Source organism: Silene latifolia, chromosome 2 (genome assembly GCF_048544455.1).
Source record: "Silene latifolia isolate original U9 population chromosome 2, ASM4854445v1, whole genome shotgun sequence".
Taxonomy (NCBI): Eukaryota; Viridiplantae; Streptophyta; class Magnoliopsida; order Caryophyllales; family Caryophyllaceae; genus Silene; species Silene latifolia.
The window spans coordinates 22,132,026-22,151,005 of record NC_133527.1 but is presented as its reverse complement, the minus strand read 5'-3'; the positions used below and the strand labels follow the sequence as shown (position 1 = coordinate 22,151,005).

The 18,980-nt window shown below is 38.1% G+C and overlaps 3 protein-coding genes across 3 annotated transcripts; 1 reads left to right on the top strand and 2 right to left on the bottom strand.

Moving 5' to 3' along the window:
- Window positions 1-753: 753 nt before the first annotated feature.
- On the bottom strand, window positions 754-6,894 carry LOC141642440 (mitochondrial ATP-independent inner membrane protease subunit 2-like). The gene is made up of 5 exons (XM_074451250.1): window positions 6,722-6,894; window positions 4,664-4,842; window positions 1,908-2,109; window positions 1,399-1,505; window positions 754-1,287 (listed from the first exon to the last, which is right to left on the bottom strand). Exons 1-5 carry the CDS (start codon window positions 6,791-6,793, stop codon window positions 1,206-1,208), a joined length of 642 nt encoding a protein of 213 aa, XP_074307351.1. The 5' UTR covers window positions 6,794-6,894; the 3' UTR covers window positions 754-1,205.
- A 924-nt stretch (window positions 6,895-7,818) lies between these two features.
- LOC141642438 (hydroxyproline O-galactosyltransferase GALT3) lies at window positions 7,819-13,918 on the top strand. The gene is made up of 8 exons (XM_074451248.1): window positions 7,819-7,985; window positions 9,041-9,890; window positions 10,337-10,572; window positions 10,916-11,200; window positions 11,340-11,468; window positions 11,981-12,157; window positions 12,309-12,416; window positions 13,508-13,918. Exons 2-8 carry the CDS (start codon window positions 9,119-9,121, stop codon window positions 13,712-13,714), a joined length of 1,914 nt encoding a protein of 637 aa, XP_074307349.1. The 5' UTR covers window positions 7,819-7,985; window positions 9,041-9,118; the 3' UTR covers window positions 13,715-13,918.
- A 191-nt stretch (window positions 13,919-14,109) lies between these two features.
- Window positions 14,110-17,486, bottom strand: LOC141642439 (dihydrolipoyl dehydrogenase, mitochondrial-like). The gene is made up of 2 exons (XM_074451249.1): window positions 17,019-17,486; window positions 14,110-15,653 (listed from the first exon to the last, which is right to left on the bottom strand). The coding sequence occupies exons 1-2, from the start codon at window positions 17,271-17,273 to the stop codon at window positions 14,403-14,405; spliced, it is 1,506 nt and encodes a 501-aa protein (XP_074307350.1). The 5' UTR covers window positions 17,274-17,486; the 3' UTR covers window positions 14,110-14,402.
- Window positions 17,487-18,980: the final 1,494 nt, after the last annotated feature.

The window sequence follows — 18,980 nt, the reverse complement described above, 5'->3', positions numbered from 1 at the left end:
TCAAGCCTTTTTAACGCTCGTGAAATCAAATAAGAGGAACCATCTTCGGTCTTCTTGTTGACTATGCTGACGATGTAGGATGACAAATTTGTAGCGGCCATGGTTGCGCCACCATGTTTCCAAAGGACATTGTGGTCACCTTTTTGTCCTTACAATTAATTCCTTCCTCATCAGTCCACACTTGTAGCAACATTCAAAGACTCGGTTTTAAGTTATGGTGTCGATCCTTTGACAGGTTTAGGCGTGTACTACATTTATAATCCGCTAACCAAACAATGGATTGTTCTCCCACCTTCTCAAGTCCACCAAAAACAGATTATTTGGGCCGCTCTTACGTATCTAGACGGACAAGTAAAGGTGGTTGTTGCTCATTCTTACCCTAAAGTTTCGTAATCCAAGACATGCATGTCAACGACGAAACATAGATGTTACACTCCAATTGAAACCGTCCAATGATGGATATTATGTTGGTGCACATTTCGCAGGGGTAGTGTGTAAGGGGATGGTGTGCATTCACTATGGCGCGCATTTTGGTGCCTTCAAAGTTCAATCCTTTCAATGTTACCGTCACTTTTTATGGGACTTTGACGGCCATAGATCAAGACCTGCCGTCATCTGCTGCAAATGTACAAATATTACTCGAGTGATGGAAAATTGGTAGCCATAGTGTTTTTTTTATTAGTTTATGGTTCAATGTAAAAGGATCAATGTTAACATCTAGTGATCGATTTAGGTATGGCTCGATGGGAACTCTTGTCTCAATCATTTCTGTACCTTTTATATTCCTTGTGATGAGTATTTTAATCAGTGGCAAACAAATGACTGTGACGGAAAGAGTATAATACAGTCATGCTTAATACCCAGACTCCGTAGTATGCCACATATGTATTATAGCCTAGAGTATAGTCATGAGACCCTCGCATTCAGAATCCTCACATATGGATGTACAACATCAAATATTCAGGCGTTAGGGTAGTATCACACTATCACACGGCCGATGCACATATACAATACTTACTCATCCGTTATTTGTTTTTCCTGCTCAGTTCTACAAAAAGACTAGGGAGGCGTCCAACGTGAGCTCAACATTCTCCCCTCCGCTCAACATTAAATGAGGTGTGTTCTATGTAGACCACACGCACTAAGACTTGGGCGCATGTGCGGGAAAGAAGACGGGATGGAATATGGAATACATGAGAGAACGCTCAAGATTTGAAACTCTTGGCCATCTCGTCTACGTCCAATTCGACATCCAGAACTGCTTCATCATCCACCTTGCTCTCCTCACTTTAGCCACAATCAAAACATAATATTAGACGGTCAATTATAGAAGTTGTTTGTTCGTAAATTGTATATTACTGTGCTGCAAAATGAGGAATCAGAGTTACAATGACAAACCTATTCTCAATTGGGCCGTGATCCTCAGCCGATTGCATTCTGTATATGACTCTGCCCACAATATCATTGATTGTTATAGGACCAAAGGCACGACTATCCTTGGCTTCCTGCAACAATTACGAGATATACATTCTTAGTAGACTTCCGAAAGAAAAGCCAAAAGCCTTAAATGAGACAATCTTACATGTCAAACTAATTCATTAACAATAAAAAGAATTGAGAAGTGCACAAGTATTTGGATTAGTCTCACACACAGAAACATCTCTGCATCTCATACAAAACCCGCCCTCGCAACTTACTAAGAGAAGTATTATAATCGCCTTTGCATGGTTCACTGGCTGACATTGTAAATTAGTTTTAAGATGTACAGAAAGTAAAACTGGAAAAGCATTAAATTGTGTTTATCACTTCCTCAGTGAAAAAGAAAGCAATGATAAAGACGGATCCTCAATGTTTGTCAAGTACTCTAATAGTAAGCAATGATAAACTGATAAGAAACATAATCTTACCCCTTTTTTAAGATCTTTGTTGTCAGAAAGAACCCAAAACTCCTCATCGTCGAGAATGAAAGGATCGTCTTTTTCATCTGTTGTAGCCATTTCATACCCTCCATCTGCAGCCACCCTTCTCACTAGATGCCTATCCGGATCCAATGGGTGCTTAAAAACAATTACATCTCCAACGAATACTCGTTTAAATTTTTGTCGGAGACTGAAATCAGAAAAGAGATAAACGAGAAGTAAGGAAAACTACCATGCTTACAAAGGCAAAGATGTTTATATTCTTGTGCTTATTAAGGAGAAGATGTCGAAGTTAAGGACGAATGTAGATGCACAATGAAAATAAAGCATTCATCATCACAATATGCTTCATTACAATAATCAATGAAGATATTCCTTCAAAAACGCAGCCACAGAAAAAAAAAAAAAAGAATTGACTACTTATCGTCTTTCATGCCAAACAAATACCGTCTTCATGAACATAATTTCGCTGAACTATCATACTGAATATGCCCTGATGGATAGCCTACGGAAAATACGATAATATAAAGAGGATAAACATACTTTATCTAAATTATGAGTAGAAATAAAGAAATATGATAATCACTAGTCTCTAACTATTCTAATAAAAGTAACAGGAATCCATGCAGCTTTTTAGAATCTAATTCCTGAATTTGCATCGAGTACTCATGCATTACGGGAAAAAAAGCTATATATACGACGGTTAGATGATGACATATGATACCAGACTCTTCATATTATCTTGCAGTTATTCTTGCTTAACCATATACACTCAAAACTTAAACATCGGTGAGGCCCGTGAATTCCATATTAAGATAAAACTATGGGGAGTTTTTATAAAATTGATACGTCCGACATTTGAAAATATGCCTGGGTTGGACACTTCTAATTACGTAACATAAGTAAAAAGTGGGATATGTAAACTTCTCGACTCTCCTCAGCTGCTTTGGTCCAACCGCACATGAAACCATTGCTCAAGCCCACATATTTGCTACCATTGAGATCATCATTGACAGCTTGACACACTGATTACGGATGAGTAGCTCACATTGAAGAAAAATTGTAAAGGTGAATCTAGTAACCACATATGACAGAGACCAGAAGAGAATAAGATAGCTATGGGCTGTGTCTTAAGTAATGTACGCTACAAGATGGTTCATCACTTCATCAAAACAAACTACTCCCAGTCAGTTCCACTCAAATGGGGAGGAGCAAGATCCGGTCTGTGCATATAGCCTGCTAGACATGCAATGATACATGAACCCCATGACCGCATCAGCAAGACAGGAAACTGGAAGCGTGCTTCTGTTAACAGTGTTCAGATGTCATATTACCTACCAACTAGTGCTGTAGTGCACTGCCTCGCCGTTTTCCATAGCAACATTATGTTTCCATTTCCCATTGATATTTTCCTGAGTTCCTCTCCCAGTCTCTCTTCCCAACTCTCTTTCTTTTAAAGACTGGACAGCCTCGCCCTCTAATCAGTTTAAAACTCTAATGTCATATCTACTCTTGTTGATCACTAATAAGAATGTCATCAGCTTGGATAGATAGTACTATAGTACTCTCCTAATCTCATACTCTTCCTCTAGTCCGACTAAACCGCGTGGAAGCAACCCAGTTGATCTCCCTCCCCAAAACTCAGGGTTAGTGTCTGAAACTTGGCTCTTTCAAGTTTCCACCCTTTTGGTTGGTGAGGTTTACATTGACTATGCGTCTCATAATAAGATAGGTTCCCATCCTTCCCCATCAGCCCCACACGGTTTTTACCTTCTAGTACTAACACCCGTCAAATTCAAATAATTAAGAAAGAAACATCTCCTATGTCCTCTGTTAGCGTTTCTCCTCAATTCATTTCTCAGTACATCAGCAAGTGAAATCTACGGATTTCTCTCAGTAGATCTTTCATATGAAATGCTTTTCATCATATTGTTGCTGGCCTTAGATGTATCAGAATTTTTTTTTGATAAAGTTCACTTAAGATAAAAGCGTCAAATGGGTTTCTTTAAGAGTGAGAGGATGAAAACTCAAGAGATTGATAAATGTTTGAGTTGTTCATATTGTGAGATAGTAATTAGTCGATGTAAATCTCTACCTAAATTTAGTTACACATCATCGCAAAAAGCCTGTGTTTCAAGCAGATGGGTTAAGGCCGCATAAATCAAATCTCCCCTAACCCCACAATAGGAGGGTGTCTCTGAGGCATTATAGTAACATTGTTGTTATAAGAACTTTATATAATGTACAGAGTAAAAGTTAAGCATACATTCGAAACATGAAATGATGCCTTCAAAAAGAATTTCACGATTAAAAAACAGGAGTATCCAGCATTAATGACTATCCATCCTTACATAACTTAAAAGTTCAGATTTCAGAAATCATCCAAGGAATAAATTCCAACAGAAACGAGACCAGCTATTTATCCATGTTATTACGGTCATTTCATTCAAATGCTAAAACCCAAATTTTGGATAAACACGCCAGCCTCTAGAAGTACTTCCTCGGCATATTCTGCCAGAAGCGTATATGGAATTTTCTCTTACTTGTCCAAATGTTGCCATGTCAGCCCTACATGCACTTATGTCTTATGTTCTACAATCCTAACAGTGTGCTAACTATGAACAAATGGGAATCTCTTCACCATTAGGCATTAACAGTAAATTCATAATAAAACAGTAATGACATAAGGTTAATCTTGGGTATAATAACAGAATATGAATGATTTAAGAATGGCAGAAAATTACTCTGCATAAGGTAAGAAAGGCAATCGACGAACAAGCAGCATTTCTTGTTGACCTGGAATGGATGGAGCCATCTCATGACCCTCAGTCCTGTACACATAAGTGAGTCTTCCTTGAATGAAATTCTTCCAGATACTGTAGTATGCATGCCTCTTCTCTGTGAGCTCACCGGAGACGGATTTCTGAAGGGACAACTAAAGTTAGAATAATGGTTGTAGAAGTCATATAGTCTAAGCTAACAACGCTAGACCTATGCCAATGATGCACAATTTTGGAAATTTTGTCACCCGTTCATTTTCCAAATCTAGCAATTTCAATGTAGTTAAGAACAGCATTTTTCGTTCACCCTGTGCTCCATGAAGAAATTAATACTCTTTATACACTACTGAATACCTCTTAAAGGCTGAAAAGAACGGAAACAAACATGGTAGAAGAAAACTATTCAGGGCAAAAACGTCTTGGAACTAATAGTATCCCCCCCCCCCCCCCCCCCCCCCCCCCCCAATGATACGCATAAGCAGTAATGGGAAATCAATAGATAAGGCTCACAATTATAAAAATCTTGATAGAAACAAAAGAGACAAGCTCATTCAACCAAAATCCTAACCACAAAGACACATTTCTTGAATTTCATACAATAGACAGCCTTCTCTTTAAAGTCTAACCAAAAAGCAAAGAATAATAACAAAAAGAAATATATCTCTCCTCTTTTGAATCCCGGGATTGCCTCAGGGAAGCCCTAGTGAGCATGTTACTCCCTTGGTTGCCAACAGTTCGGAACAAATACTAAAAAAAAGCGCTATTTGATAAACCTGTTAATCGAATATTTACTGATTAAAATCATCCAGCTTTAAACCAACTGTGAACGCTTTGTTTCAATAAAAAAATGGGTTCTTAGATAGAGAAAGTCATGAGGATAGCATATTGTATATGTATATTGACTTATTGTACATACTTCTAAAACTGATGCTTTTTTTTCAATATTCTCCTTCTACAGAAAATATTAAAGGTGTGCGGAAAATACCATTTAGGAAATGTAAGCAATGGGAAAATGAATGGTTTTCGAAGTGGTAGTCTACTTGAGAAAAATGAGGTACTACGTGGTTAATTGATGCACTCAAATTGTGACGATATCCGTTTCCGAATGATAACAATTAAAATGGAAGAAATAGTTATTTCACCAGACTATCTTTGCTAATCATAAAGTATATATGAACTATACAAGGGTCCATCAAATTCAGCTAGTAGAAAACAAGGCAAGTTTTTTTCATTTTGCTGTAAAGGGAGGAAGAAAGACAGTTCTAACGCTGACCAAATTTCAACCCAGTTACCCATGTCATGAGTACCACCCCTCAAGACTTCAGCAGTTAAACTTGCTGACATATACAGAAAACGATGTATAGTTGATTGTAACAAAAATTGCAGAACGAGAAATTATGATGAATTAAAGGTCCCTTTCCAAAGGAATAAAGAGCCAAAGGCCAGTAACCTAATGCCAGATTTCGCTCCAGTTTCTCTAAAATCCCGTAAATGATTAAGCTTCTCAATCACACATACCTGACTTTCACCAAGTGTATGCGCTATAAATTGTTGAATTCACCCTCCAAATCCACTACAAATACCATACACAACCAAACATCACACACACTCCAAAAAAAAAAAAAAAAATATCTAAGGTTTCATGGTTCTAATCACTGCTTAACGCCTTGTTTGGATTGAGCGATTTGGAGGGAGAGGGAAGATGCAAAATCCCTTGTTCGGATAGCAAAGAGGGTATGAGGGGAATAGGCGGATCAATTTTCCCTCCTTCAAGCCTAATCAAAATCTCGCCACTATAGCATATTTTCCCTTCCCTTCCCACCCTTTCCCTCGTATTTTGGTTCCAAACACACCCGTAACGAAACACAAACTTAGGTTTATCTCTATCATATCAACTACCCTTTTTTTTATGATTAAAAACAATAGTGCTACTGCTGCGGAATTAATTGATTACAAGAAGCAACCAAATTAGGTCAAATCCTAAACAACCCAGAAAAACAATAAAGAATGAATGAGTAGTACCTGCATGGTAAGGCATATGGAGGAGGTGAGTTTCTGAGAGAAGTAGTTGATCAATGTTTTCAAAGACCCCATTTTTTTCTACAGCAACCTTTCTCAGAATCAGGGATGACACTAAAGAGACACACTTCGAATCCTCCCGAAAACTTTTTTTCATCTTTTTGGTTACAAGTAGCGGGTTAACCCAAAGCCATACAAGAAGCGGGGTTAACCCGGTAAAATCGACCGACCCGAATGACCCGATCCGACATTTGAACTTAAGATCTAAACTTGATCCGAAATCGAATTGACTCATCCCGAATTTTTATTACTGCAAACTGATTATTATTCACAAATAACTTTTTAATAGTTGACCCGAAATGACCGGTCCGACCCAACACTACTCGAAGTGTGCAGACCTAAAATGACCTGACCCGAAATTAACCCGACCCAAACCCAAACCCAAATACTTCTTAGAACATCATTAACAGAAGGCGCGATTATCAGGAGCACGCTCGACCTATGAAATAATAAGACCTGTGCTAATTCGATAAATAGATTCCTTTCAGACCCAACTACCAGCCCTCGATGAGTAACCCTATCAACTACGTCAGTTTTGACGTCATTTATAGATGTTGCATGACAGTAGAGCTGGCAAGTCTCATCCGACCCGAGTGACTTGACCCCGAAGAATCCCGACCCAACAAAACCCGTTAATGTTGCATTGCAAAACCCACCCGATCCAATCTGATTATCAGTGACCCAAACTCGAACCAGACCTGACCGATATTGAACCGATTAAATTGATGACCCGAAAATTATTAAGCTAAATATTTGTCAAAATCAAAGTTATTTTTTTGTTATATAGATTGAATACCAATAATAGTTAAAAAAGAGTAAATTTAGTGGTCAAAAACTGAAATAATTCAATAAAATAACCGGACCGGAATATGATCGACCCTAACCTAACCCGAAATGACCTTAACCGAACACGACTCGACCTGGAAGGATAAGTTGACCGGTTATGACCTGACTTGACCCACACTAACCCGATCACCGACCTGATTGCACTTCTACAGTTCTACGCATAAGCTTTAATAAATAAATTGATTTTGACCAAAAAAAATAAAAATTTAAGAAACACAAAATACAAAGGAAATAAAGTCATACTCCGTTAATAGTTTGACTGTTTGAGACTTTGAGTAGCTCAATTCCATGAGTAAACTTCTATGTATTGTGGAGGATATAAATTTGGGAGACAACTATTTGCGTATATCATCTGCTAATTGTAAGTTAATCTCTCAAATGTATACCAATTTACAAAATTACTGCCTCCGTCCCAATCATTTATACTTAGTAATATTTCTGTATTTTTGTGGGTATGTTTTAATGATTTTTTCTATATGTTTGCTATTGTGGGTTGCTCAAATACTTGAATTTTCAGATGCTTCTGTTGATATGGTAATCATTGATTTGCACCTGTAAATGTTAAGTTGTATTCCGGTTTGCTTAGCTATGGAGTTTGACTGATGGGGTTTAGATCTGACTAGTTAAACTAATCATATTATTGTCAAGTAGAGCTTGGTTAGTGATAATGCAATTTCAGTCGTCTTTGGTGCAGGATTTTAGGTTGGGTCGTCGTTGTCGAGTTTTTGTCATGTGGGTTCATAACTATGAACTATCGACTCAACTGATTCTTTACGTTTTTTTGGAAATTCCCCTAAAAAACGGAAAACGTAAAGAATGAGGTGAGTAAGTGGAAGTCCTTTTTAAATGGTAAATTTAATTAATGGTATGATGATTGGATTACTGTCTAATTTCGGGACTTCGTTATTGGGTCATTTGGTGTGGATTTACAGATAATGTAGTGGAGTGGTACAAAGCAACAACTTTGTTTGTGGTACACTTGGTTAAAGGGTTTCAGTTTAGTTGAATCACAGAATTTTGTGTTGAGTTGATGTGGTTTCCATTTCCAAAAGGAGGCAAAGACCGAATATTTTTTTTATTTTTTTTTGGATTATGATGGAATAAAATAAAATGACTCATGGAAGTGGTTCACTTCTTTTCATGGTAATATGGTCAAGTTAGAGTCATTTGATGTGATATCCAACGCAATTTTCATAATGAGTCACCTACAGATAATCTCGCTGTGTTGTTAGCACAAGTGTAAGGCAATTACATTAGAGATTAGACCCCTCTTTGCTCCGTTAATTGGGGGAGTCCTTGAGGAGTTGAGGCACTAAGCTGATGTTGTTATTATATTAATGTTGCCAGTGGATTTACCGTTTACGGATACTGTATGTCCTCATTTTCATTTTCTGAGGAAGTTTGCTGCTTGTGCAGAATTGCGAAAGTGAGAACGCGAATGGGATGGTTTTGTTATAACATTGTTGAGTTACTGAGCACATAATTTACGTAAGAATGAAGAAGTGGTCTGGGGGCACCCTCATTTGTGTTTTATCTTTCATTTTGCTAGTCCGGTATACCATCATTGTTTTGCAGCCATCAAAGCCGGCAAAACAGTCAGCTTATGACTTCTTTAGAAACTCTGTGCATAATGAAACTGAGGTCAGCGATACTGGTTTTGTTGCCAAATCTAATACTAGTGAGACCGTGCCAGAAGAGAAGAAACCTTATCTTATTGACGTTGAAGGACTAAATGAGCTGTATAGTTCTATAAATATAACGAGGCAAGATGGGTATAGCTTTGCAACGTGGGCCCAATTGCGCGTAGTCCTTTCAAGGTCCGATGCATTACCTGAAACAGCTAAGGGTATAAAGGAGGCTTCTATAGCTTGGAGAGAATTACTCTCGTTAATAAAGAGAGAGGAATCCTTGAAGATTAAAAGCAATACCTCTAAAGATGCAAAATGCCCTTTCATGGTTAGCACCTTTAATGAGCCTGCGAATAGTAGCAGGAACCTTCTTGAGCTCCCCTGTGGTTTGATCGAAGATTCTTCTGTTACTTTGATTGGTATTCCTAATGGAAAGAATGAAAGTTTTCAATTTGAGCTTGAGGGTGCTGGATTTGCTCATGAGCAAAAGCCTCCAATTGTACTACAGTATACTGTGTACTTGCCAGAAGAAAACAGTACAAAAGATCCCGTTGTCATCCAAAATACATGGACTAATGAAGCTGGTTGGGGGAAAGAAGAGAAATGTTTCCGGGGAAGATCAGCAAGCAATATTAAAGGTAAGTTTTATGTATTGGTCTGAAACATAATTGTATTGATAAATCATATGTCTAAATTCTGACTGATCTGAGACTGAGCCTTCGACTCTCGTATGACGGGGTATGCATATGAATACACAGTAGTTAGACTTATGGCAAAAGGCTGCGCGTCCTGCAACTATGTAACTTATGTGTATAAGAAATTAAGAATGTACTAGATACTTAAGATGATGCAATGTTTCTCTATTTTTTTTGGGTTGTTCACATTCATTTGACAAGTGTCAAACACTTTCCGGAATGAATGATGAACCAACTTCTTTGTTGGATCTAACATAGCTGATTCTGATTCCCCTCCTCCCTCAACCATTACCAGGTTGAATTAAAAGAAAAACATTAACAACACTCCTATTTCTCTTTACGTCGGATTATTTCATACACTACTTCACTGCTGATAATGCTTACAATAGTTGATGGGCTGGCCAGCTGCAATGAGAGACTTATTAGAAGCACCATGGAAAATAGTCCAAATGTGAGTAAATCTGTCAGCAGCAAGCAGAACAACAATTCCACGGAATATGGTCACGTGAGAGATATTTTCCCATTTAGTGAAGGGAGTCTATTTAGTGCGACGTTGTGGACTGGCTCGGAAGGATTTCACATGACTGTCAATGGAAGGCATGAAACTTCCTTCAAGTACAGAGAGGTGAGATTTGTGTTATGCACTAATGCTATAGTGATTTTGTATCAAGCGGGCGATGATTAGTTTAACAAATAGTGCATGATAAAAAAGTTTGATGCTTGGAATATCTGACATAACTTACATAAGTACATCTGTTACTCTGATTTACTGCAATTGCCGGACGTGACATGGTGTCTAGTGTGTAACATGATCACGTTGTGAATAAGTTTCATTTTGTGTGGTCTAAAATGAAGTGTCAGATGCGACATGCTGCTAAAGTGAAGTGCCCAAGTAACATTGAAGTATATAGCTACAAATGGGACCAGAATTTATACTGACATATGACTCCTGTTGTACATGGAAGCAGAATTTGGAACCGTGGCTGGTTAATAAAGTCAGGGTGACTGGTGGAGTGAGCATGTTGTCTGGTATAGCTAAAGGACTACCTGTATCGGAGGATTCAGACCTAATTGTTGATGTTGATCAACTCAAAGCTCCACCATTGATAAAAAGAAAAGGAAGACTTGTCTTAGTTGTTGGAGTTTTTTCGACTGGAAACAATTTCGAGCGTAGGATGGCCCTGAGGAGGTCTTGGATGCAGTACGAAGCTGTGCGCTCAGGCAGTGTAGCCGTTCGGTTTATTATTGGATTTGTAAGTACAACTAGTCTTTTCTTGTAAATCACCTCTTCATGTTACACTTTCAAAGGATTCAAATTTGGTGTTTATGTCTGGCTACAAGATTTTTAAGCAATTGGTTTGATATTTCCCCTTTCCTCTCTTGAATATGTAGCACAAAAACGCAGAGGTAAATCATGATCTGTGGAGAGAAGCTCAAGCATATGGAGACATCCAGCTGATGCCTTTTGTTGACTATTACAGTTTGATCAGCTTGAAAACTATTGCAGTTTGCATCCTAGGGGTAAGTGGTTTTAATCATCCATTGTCGGTTTCATATCATGTTTTTTTTTTTTTTGACAGCAGGTTTCATATCATGTTAATGACTAAATAAATGTACAGTTTAATGAGAGACCGTATCTCACAAGTCTTTATATTATGCCACAAAAGTGTTTTTTTTTTATTATTAAAAGAACCTTGGCAATTTGCCGTATAACTCGACAATCTCAGGTGATTTTCGCGATTTTTATTTTGGCCTAGACGTATCAAAATGTCTCACATTGGCTTCTTATAATACCATGCCTCACATATCACGAGAAAAGAAACTCAACTTTAGAGGGTGATTCGCATATGATGAGCACTAGACCTGGCAAAATTCCAAAGTTGAATCAGAACCGATTAGAACAACTCGAAGTAGAGCCGGCCCAACCAGAAAACCCCGTACCCAAATATGATCTGAAATGGTTAATTTAAAGTCCAAAAGTCGGTTTATTTTGATGATATTGATATTAGTATAATCGTCTTGGGTTTTTGCAGACCAAAATTCTCCCAGCTAAATATATAATGAAGACTGATGATGATGCTTTCGTTAGAATTGATGAACTGCTTGCAAGTCTGAAGACGAAGACTACTAATGGCCTCCTGTACGGCCTCATATCCTTCCAGTCTGCCCCCCATAGGGATAAAGAGAGCAAGTGGTATATCAGCAATGAGGTATGAATCGCCTTTGAAGTTCATATATAATTTTAATAAAAAAAGTCTTTTTGGTGCCCTGAGTTCTGAAATTTCTCTTTGAGGTTTTGCAAATTCTTTTTGTTGACTTGAGATTAGAGCGTCCTACTTTGTTGACTGCTTTTTGTTGCAGGAATGGCCAAAAGATTCATATCCACCATGGGCTCATGGTCCAGGCTATATAATATCTCGTGACATTGCAAAATTCATCGTACAAGGTCATCAGAAAAGAGATCTTAAGGTAAGTGTTAATATTACTGCCATGTGACTAAGTGAGTCAGAGAGAGTTAAATGTAAAGCCAATAAGTTAGAGTGAAGAGCAATAATACAGTCACCTATGCATGAGCATAGATTGTGATTCAGTTTTTGGACCAGCCAACGGTTTCCCTTATGATTTGACATTTTCTAGAAGAATGGTTCTAAACTTGTGCTTACTAGTAACTTTTCCACTAGTATAGCCGTACAGGTATGCCTAAACATGCTTCTGTGGCTGCAGGCTGTTAGATCTGAAAAGTGTCAAAGTATTGGACACGCCTATTTTGTGACAACTTTCCATGTTTTTTTCTTTTGGCATAAATGAAATTTTGAGATGTTGTGTTGTGTCTAAGTGTTGCATACACGCCAAACATCCAAAGTGAAATGTCAAAGTAAACACACCATTGAGAGATTGTTGTGATTGATCTCTTTTTCTCGTTGTCCATTGATCGTGCATATGCATTTTGGATGTGATATTTGTGTCATCCATATCACAACTCATAAGGCTTTCTATATGTTTAGCATGACGGAAAGTTCCCTGCTCTCTGAGACACTTATACCCTAATATTTAACAGACTTTCTAATATGAAGTCCTCGAATATTAAGCTGTATCACAATTTTCACCTGTGATCTGAGAATTGGTTCTTGTGACCTTGAAATTCTATCTCAGTAAGACAATAATGCTTCATATTTGCAAAGAGGCCGTAACTTGTAAGTTGTAATGCAATGTTGCGGCCAGTCACCATGATTGAACCCCTATTCTTTTCTACACTTACTGATACCTATTATGGACTTGTGGTTTAATGTGTCTTTTCTCTGTCTATTTCACACGCTGTTTTTCTGCCGAAAAGAAAATATGTCATGTTCTGTTCTACCATTTTGCCATCTAATGTTGCATTAGCAGCCATATACATCGGAAAACACTCGAGAACAGGTAAATTAGTAAATGAAGCACTGGTTCTGGGAGAATTTTGTTATATTATGAATTGTTTTTGAGTAATTGACAGTGTTATTAACTTGTGTTCATCGTAAACTGTTGTGTTACTAATTTTAATGAGGCCTTACTTCCATTTGCAGCTTTTTAAATTAGAAGATGTTGCTATGGGCATTTGGGTTGAGCAATATAAGAACAGCGGCAACAAAGTGAAATACTTCACTGATGAACGTTTCTACAATGCTGGCTGCGATACTGATTACATCCTTGCTCACTATCAAAACCCGAGAAAGGTTTTATGCTTATGGGAGAAGCTACAGAAAGAACGCCGTGCTATATGCTGTGAATGAATAATGATCAAGGAGCTATTTACCAATGGAAATTTTGTTCAGAGATGACGAATAGAAAAATTCTAGCATTAGTTAGTTGTATGTAAGTTGCAAGTTCTGTAGCATCTATTATGACGAAAATTTGAAGATAGACGAGGAAAGACGAATTTTGGGTATTTCATTAACCCTTACACGGGAGTAATAGTTTCTCCACAATTCTTTGTCCGCCTTGGTCATCCCCGTTCACCTTTTGTCCTTTGTTTTGATGATCTTAAATTGTCGAATGAAGTAAGCGACTAATTTGAGAGGGGTACGCTTGTTATTATGCTCGATAGGATACCCGTAGGTAACACGAGAAATTCAAACGTTATCTAGTTAATTCTACACTAATACTCCGCGTATAATAAACGTTGGAATTTAACAAGAAGAAAGCATCATCACACGACATTTGTTACTGATGTAGCAAAATTTTTATGATAGTATATCATTCTAACCAGTTACAAACGTTCCAAACCATCGCCTAAAACCCCAAGCAAAATCTTTATTACAGCAAAGTCGAAATGCGTGTGACATTTCATATACCGAACTTTCAAGGGGAAAACCTCAGAAATGAAGACATCCATCAGTGAGTTTCAGATACTGTTATCTGTCAACAAAAATCTCATATACCAGTAATCGAATACCGTCCTAACCGAAGAGAGCTTGCATTTTACATGTGGATGGGTTTGTCGTAGGTGGCCATGGCAGCTTCTTTCACGGCTTCGCTCATAGTAGGATGAGCATGGCAAGTGCGTGCAATATCCTCACTAGATGCTCCATATTGCAATGCCAAAACCGCCTCATGGATAAGCTCGCCAGCATTCGGTGACATGATGTGTACTCCCAAAATTCTGTCACTCTCCTTCTCTGCCAATATCTTCACCAGGCCTTCTGCATCATCGATTGCCTTAGCTCTGCTGTTTGCCATGAATGGGAATTTGCCCACATTGTACTCCACACCAAGGCTCTTAACCTGCTCCTCGGTCTTACCGACATAGGCCACCTCAGGGTGAGTGTATACAACTCCCGGAACCAAGTCATAGTCCACGTGTCCTTCCTTTCCTGCAATGAATTCGACACAGGCAACACCGTCTTCCTCGGCCTTGTGAGCCAACATAGGTCCTGGGATCACGTCCCCAATCGCAAAAACCCCTGGTACGTTAGAGGCAAACCGTTCGTTGACCAGGATACGACCCATCTTGTCCATTTCCACACCGAGTTCACCAAGCCCAAGCCCCTCGGTGAATGGGACTCGACCGGCTGACACAAGAACAACATCTGCTTCAAAGGTGGTCTGTTCACCTCCGGATGAAGGCTCAAATGTCAGCTTAAGTGTATCCCCAGATGCATCAACGCCAAGGACCTTGGTCTTCAGCTTGAACTTCATTCCTTGCTTCTCAAGGGCGCGTTGGAACTGCTTGCGCACTTCGCCATCCATAGTAGGAACAATATCAGGACCGAATTCTACAACAGTAACCTCGGAACCCAGCCTGCCCCATACAGACCCCATTTCAAGCCCAATGTAGCCGGCACCTATCACCACTAATCTCTTGGGGACTTCTGTTAGGGCCAACGCTCCAGTTGATGAAACAATTCTCTTCTCATCAATTTCAATACCAGGAAGAGACTTAACATCGGAACCAGTAGCAACAATTATATGTTTGCCTTTGACAAGAGTGCTTCCGCCTTCAAGAGTTTCGACAGAAACTTCAGAAGGAGAGATGAATTTTCCATAGCCCTTGACATAGTTTACTTTGTTTTTCTTAAACAAACCTTCAATGCCCCGTGTTAGATTTCCCACAGCTTTGTTCTTTTGGGTCATCATGGCCTCTACGTCAATCTCGACTGAAGAGCACTTCACACCATGATTGGCAAAAGAATGCTTTGCTTCATGGTACATGTGAGAAGAATGAAGAAGTGCCTGACAAATACAGCAAAAGTCAATCAAAAGGTGGTAGGCAACATATATTTTGAGTTTCTTGGTATTCAAAATAAGCCCCGTATCTTCATGTACTCTTCATTTCTTAAAAATTCCCTTCTACAGTTTTTGAATAACCAAAAGAAAAGTATGAATGGAGGATAGTGCTGTAATTCCAAACGGAGAGTTTGTATCTTACACAAAAGTCTGAATGCTCTTGCAATTAAAAATGTTTTGAGGAACGAAGCACGAAGAAATGTTGCGAAATATAGAGTTAACTACTACAAGGACAGCTCAAATCATAATGGAATTCAGAATTACAAGGCAACACATTTAGATCATGGTACACAATTAAAGAAAATAAATAGGATCATCGAGGGTCACATGGTTGTACATTCATTTCATACACAAGTTCTCATGTGAGAAGGTATCTCTCAATCATGCTAATAAAAGATCTCTCATGTAAGACGGTCTCTCAGAAGGCTTATTGCATCTTACGGAGTACTTCCTCCGTCCCGGTCATTTGTTGTCCTTTTCTATTTTTGGGTGTCTCAGTCATTTGTTGTCCTTTCTATTTTAGTAATGCATTTGATGAACAATCTGATCATTCACACTCAACTTGTTTTCTTGATTTTTGTGCCAAAACGAAAGGACAACAAATGACCGGGACAAAGGGAGTATATAAGAACAACCGATGTTATCAAAGTTTGAGACGAGCCTAGATAAAAACTCAAACAAACAAAATTTAGGAGAATCATTGAAAGTTGCAACCTCCCATATATTTTAGCTCCCGAACTACAAATCCTGATTCAGCCAACGTTAGAAATCGAATGAAGTAGCTACAAATAAACAATTTTAACACTACTTATCCAGTTTCATATTGCTAGTTTTTGATGCTAAGAGACCTAAAACTAATTTACTTTCGCACAATAGTCAATTATGTCCATGTACTAAAAAAGACGATCCGTCAGTACGAATTACATAATTCATGCTTACTAATTAGTGCAGAACCAATGAGAAATTTTAAAAAACCAGTATTGCAGGAATCATAAACCTGAAGTACAAATTCCGGTGCGGCTACAATTAGTAATCGAATTAACCATCCACAATCAAACACAATCAACATCATCAGAAGAGAAAACTATTTTCTAAATCAAAATACTCGATCTCGATTACGGATTCATCATCCAATCAACTGTAAAGCGCGCATAAAACACAAATAGTCGAAATTCAGTTGACCAGCTAACAATCAACACAATCAATCACCGCTCCACATTCCCAATCAAAACTTCAATAATTGCAATCACAAAACAACAATCAAAATTACTCAAAAACAATCAAATTGAATGAAATCGATAATGATGCTACCTTAGAGGGGATGCATCCGACATTAAGACAAGTACCACCGAGAGTACCACGCTTTTCGATGCAGGTAGTTTTGAGACCTAATTGAGCAGCTTTAATGGCGGCAACATAACCACCGGGACCACCACCGACGATGACGACGTCGTTTTCATCGGATCCAGAAGAGAAACGACGAGTAAAGGAAGAGAGACATGGATTGTAGAGAAGTGTTTTAGCTAATGGGATTGATTTTCTTCGGGTTATGCTCGCCATCGCCATTTTTTACAGAAAAATTAGGGTGGAAAGAATTATTAGTTAGAGAAAAGAAATTATTTTTACACACCTATGACAAATGACATGCGGGTGATTTGAAGTTTTCAAGTTAGTTCCGCGGCGGCGTGAGGAACCCAATGGACGGCTTTTTTACCTTTTTTTTATTGACGTCTACCGAGGAATGTTGTTAGGATCGGAATTTTATTTTTGGATTTTGACCTGATTCAAGTGAAAGAATTTACTTTTTTTATATGTTTAGTAGACGAGACACGTTATATAAATTTAATAAAATACATACTGTATTTTATAGTTATAATTAATGTATCGTTTTATTTTTGTAAATGTATTTGATATTAAATTTAAATAATTAAAGGTAAAATTTGACTTTGACTCTAACGTATTCTCATTTTCCAATCAAACCCATTTTCTAATCAATTTCTTCTAGTTTTTGAACATCTCATTCCTCGTTTATAGGTATCTGACAAATTTAGGCGTGTCCACGTGTTCCGACGAGTGTCACGTCCAACACGGTGTCAGACACGGACCGGTTGGTTAGGAGGAGTGTCAGCACTACTCAGCTTGCACATCACTTAAGCAAAGTATAAGTCTTAAAAAAACAGAAAAGAAAAAAATAGGATAATTTTATATACTTGCTTGAGACTTGAAATTTTGCATAAAAAGATAAAAGTGCTTTAGTTGACATCGTATTCCCTGCATCCCACCTTTTTTTATCGTCCCCATTCCATTTTAGGATGATTTCCATTTTTTTTTAAACAAAGACCAATTCATTAATAAAATGTCAAACAACACTTAAAAAGGATATGTAAAATCGAAAACAATTTTAATAGAAACCAAAGCAAAATTTTCACTTCTAAAACTAGGGATGTCAAAACATGATATGACAATTCGGCTCGTCCTTCATCGCTCTCTTTATGTAGCTTTTAAGATTTTAAGGGGATCCTTCGTTTGCTTCTTTGATGGAGGAAATTTACCTTTTGTTGGCACCAACGATTGCTAACGAATAACTCGTATCCTGGAAGCCCCGAATTGATTGATGGAGGTTAGGGTTTTTAGGGAGGAAACGAAGAGGAGTTGACCAAACGTTCACTTTGCAATTTGATTATTGTTTTTGGATGAATTTCATTGTTTGGTTAGCACTCTTAGTAGCATGAAAGGTTTCTAGGGATTTGAAGGTGAGAAAATTCATTTTTTTCATTTTTCTCATTAAGACATTCTAATAATCTCTAGATATTTAGAGAGAAAACGCTAACCCTTCCAATTCCAATCGTTTTTTCTTACCCAAACAAACCTAAACGAATACATAGAGTATGAATGGGTCAGAGTATGGCAACCTGATGACTTTGCCTAATGCAGAAACAGCTTCGTAAAATCCCTCTTGTTTAATTGTACCTAGTCCAAACTTGGCTAAACCCGATAATATATCACGCCTGAAATGGTCCAAACTCCAAACCTAAACAAATAAAGGACCAAATTCAAACATTATAAACCCAATTTGCCCATACCCAGCTAACCCGAACCATGACAGTTGGAAAGTAACCTACTTCAAACCAACACATACCCAAAATGCTCCCTGTTATACCACACATCAAGCACCAGGCAGACCTAAAAACGCCCAACCTAAGCCGAGTGACAGAAATTACACGAGTCCAGTGCAGTTAAGCCTGTCGGTGAGCAGCATTAATGATCATTAGC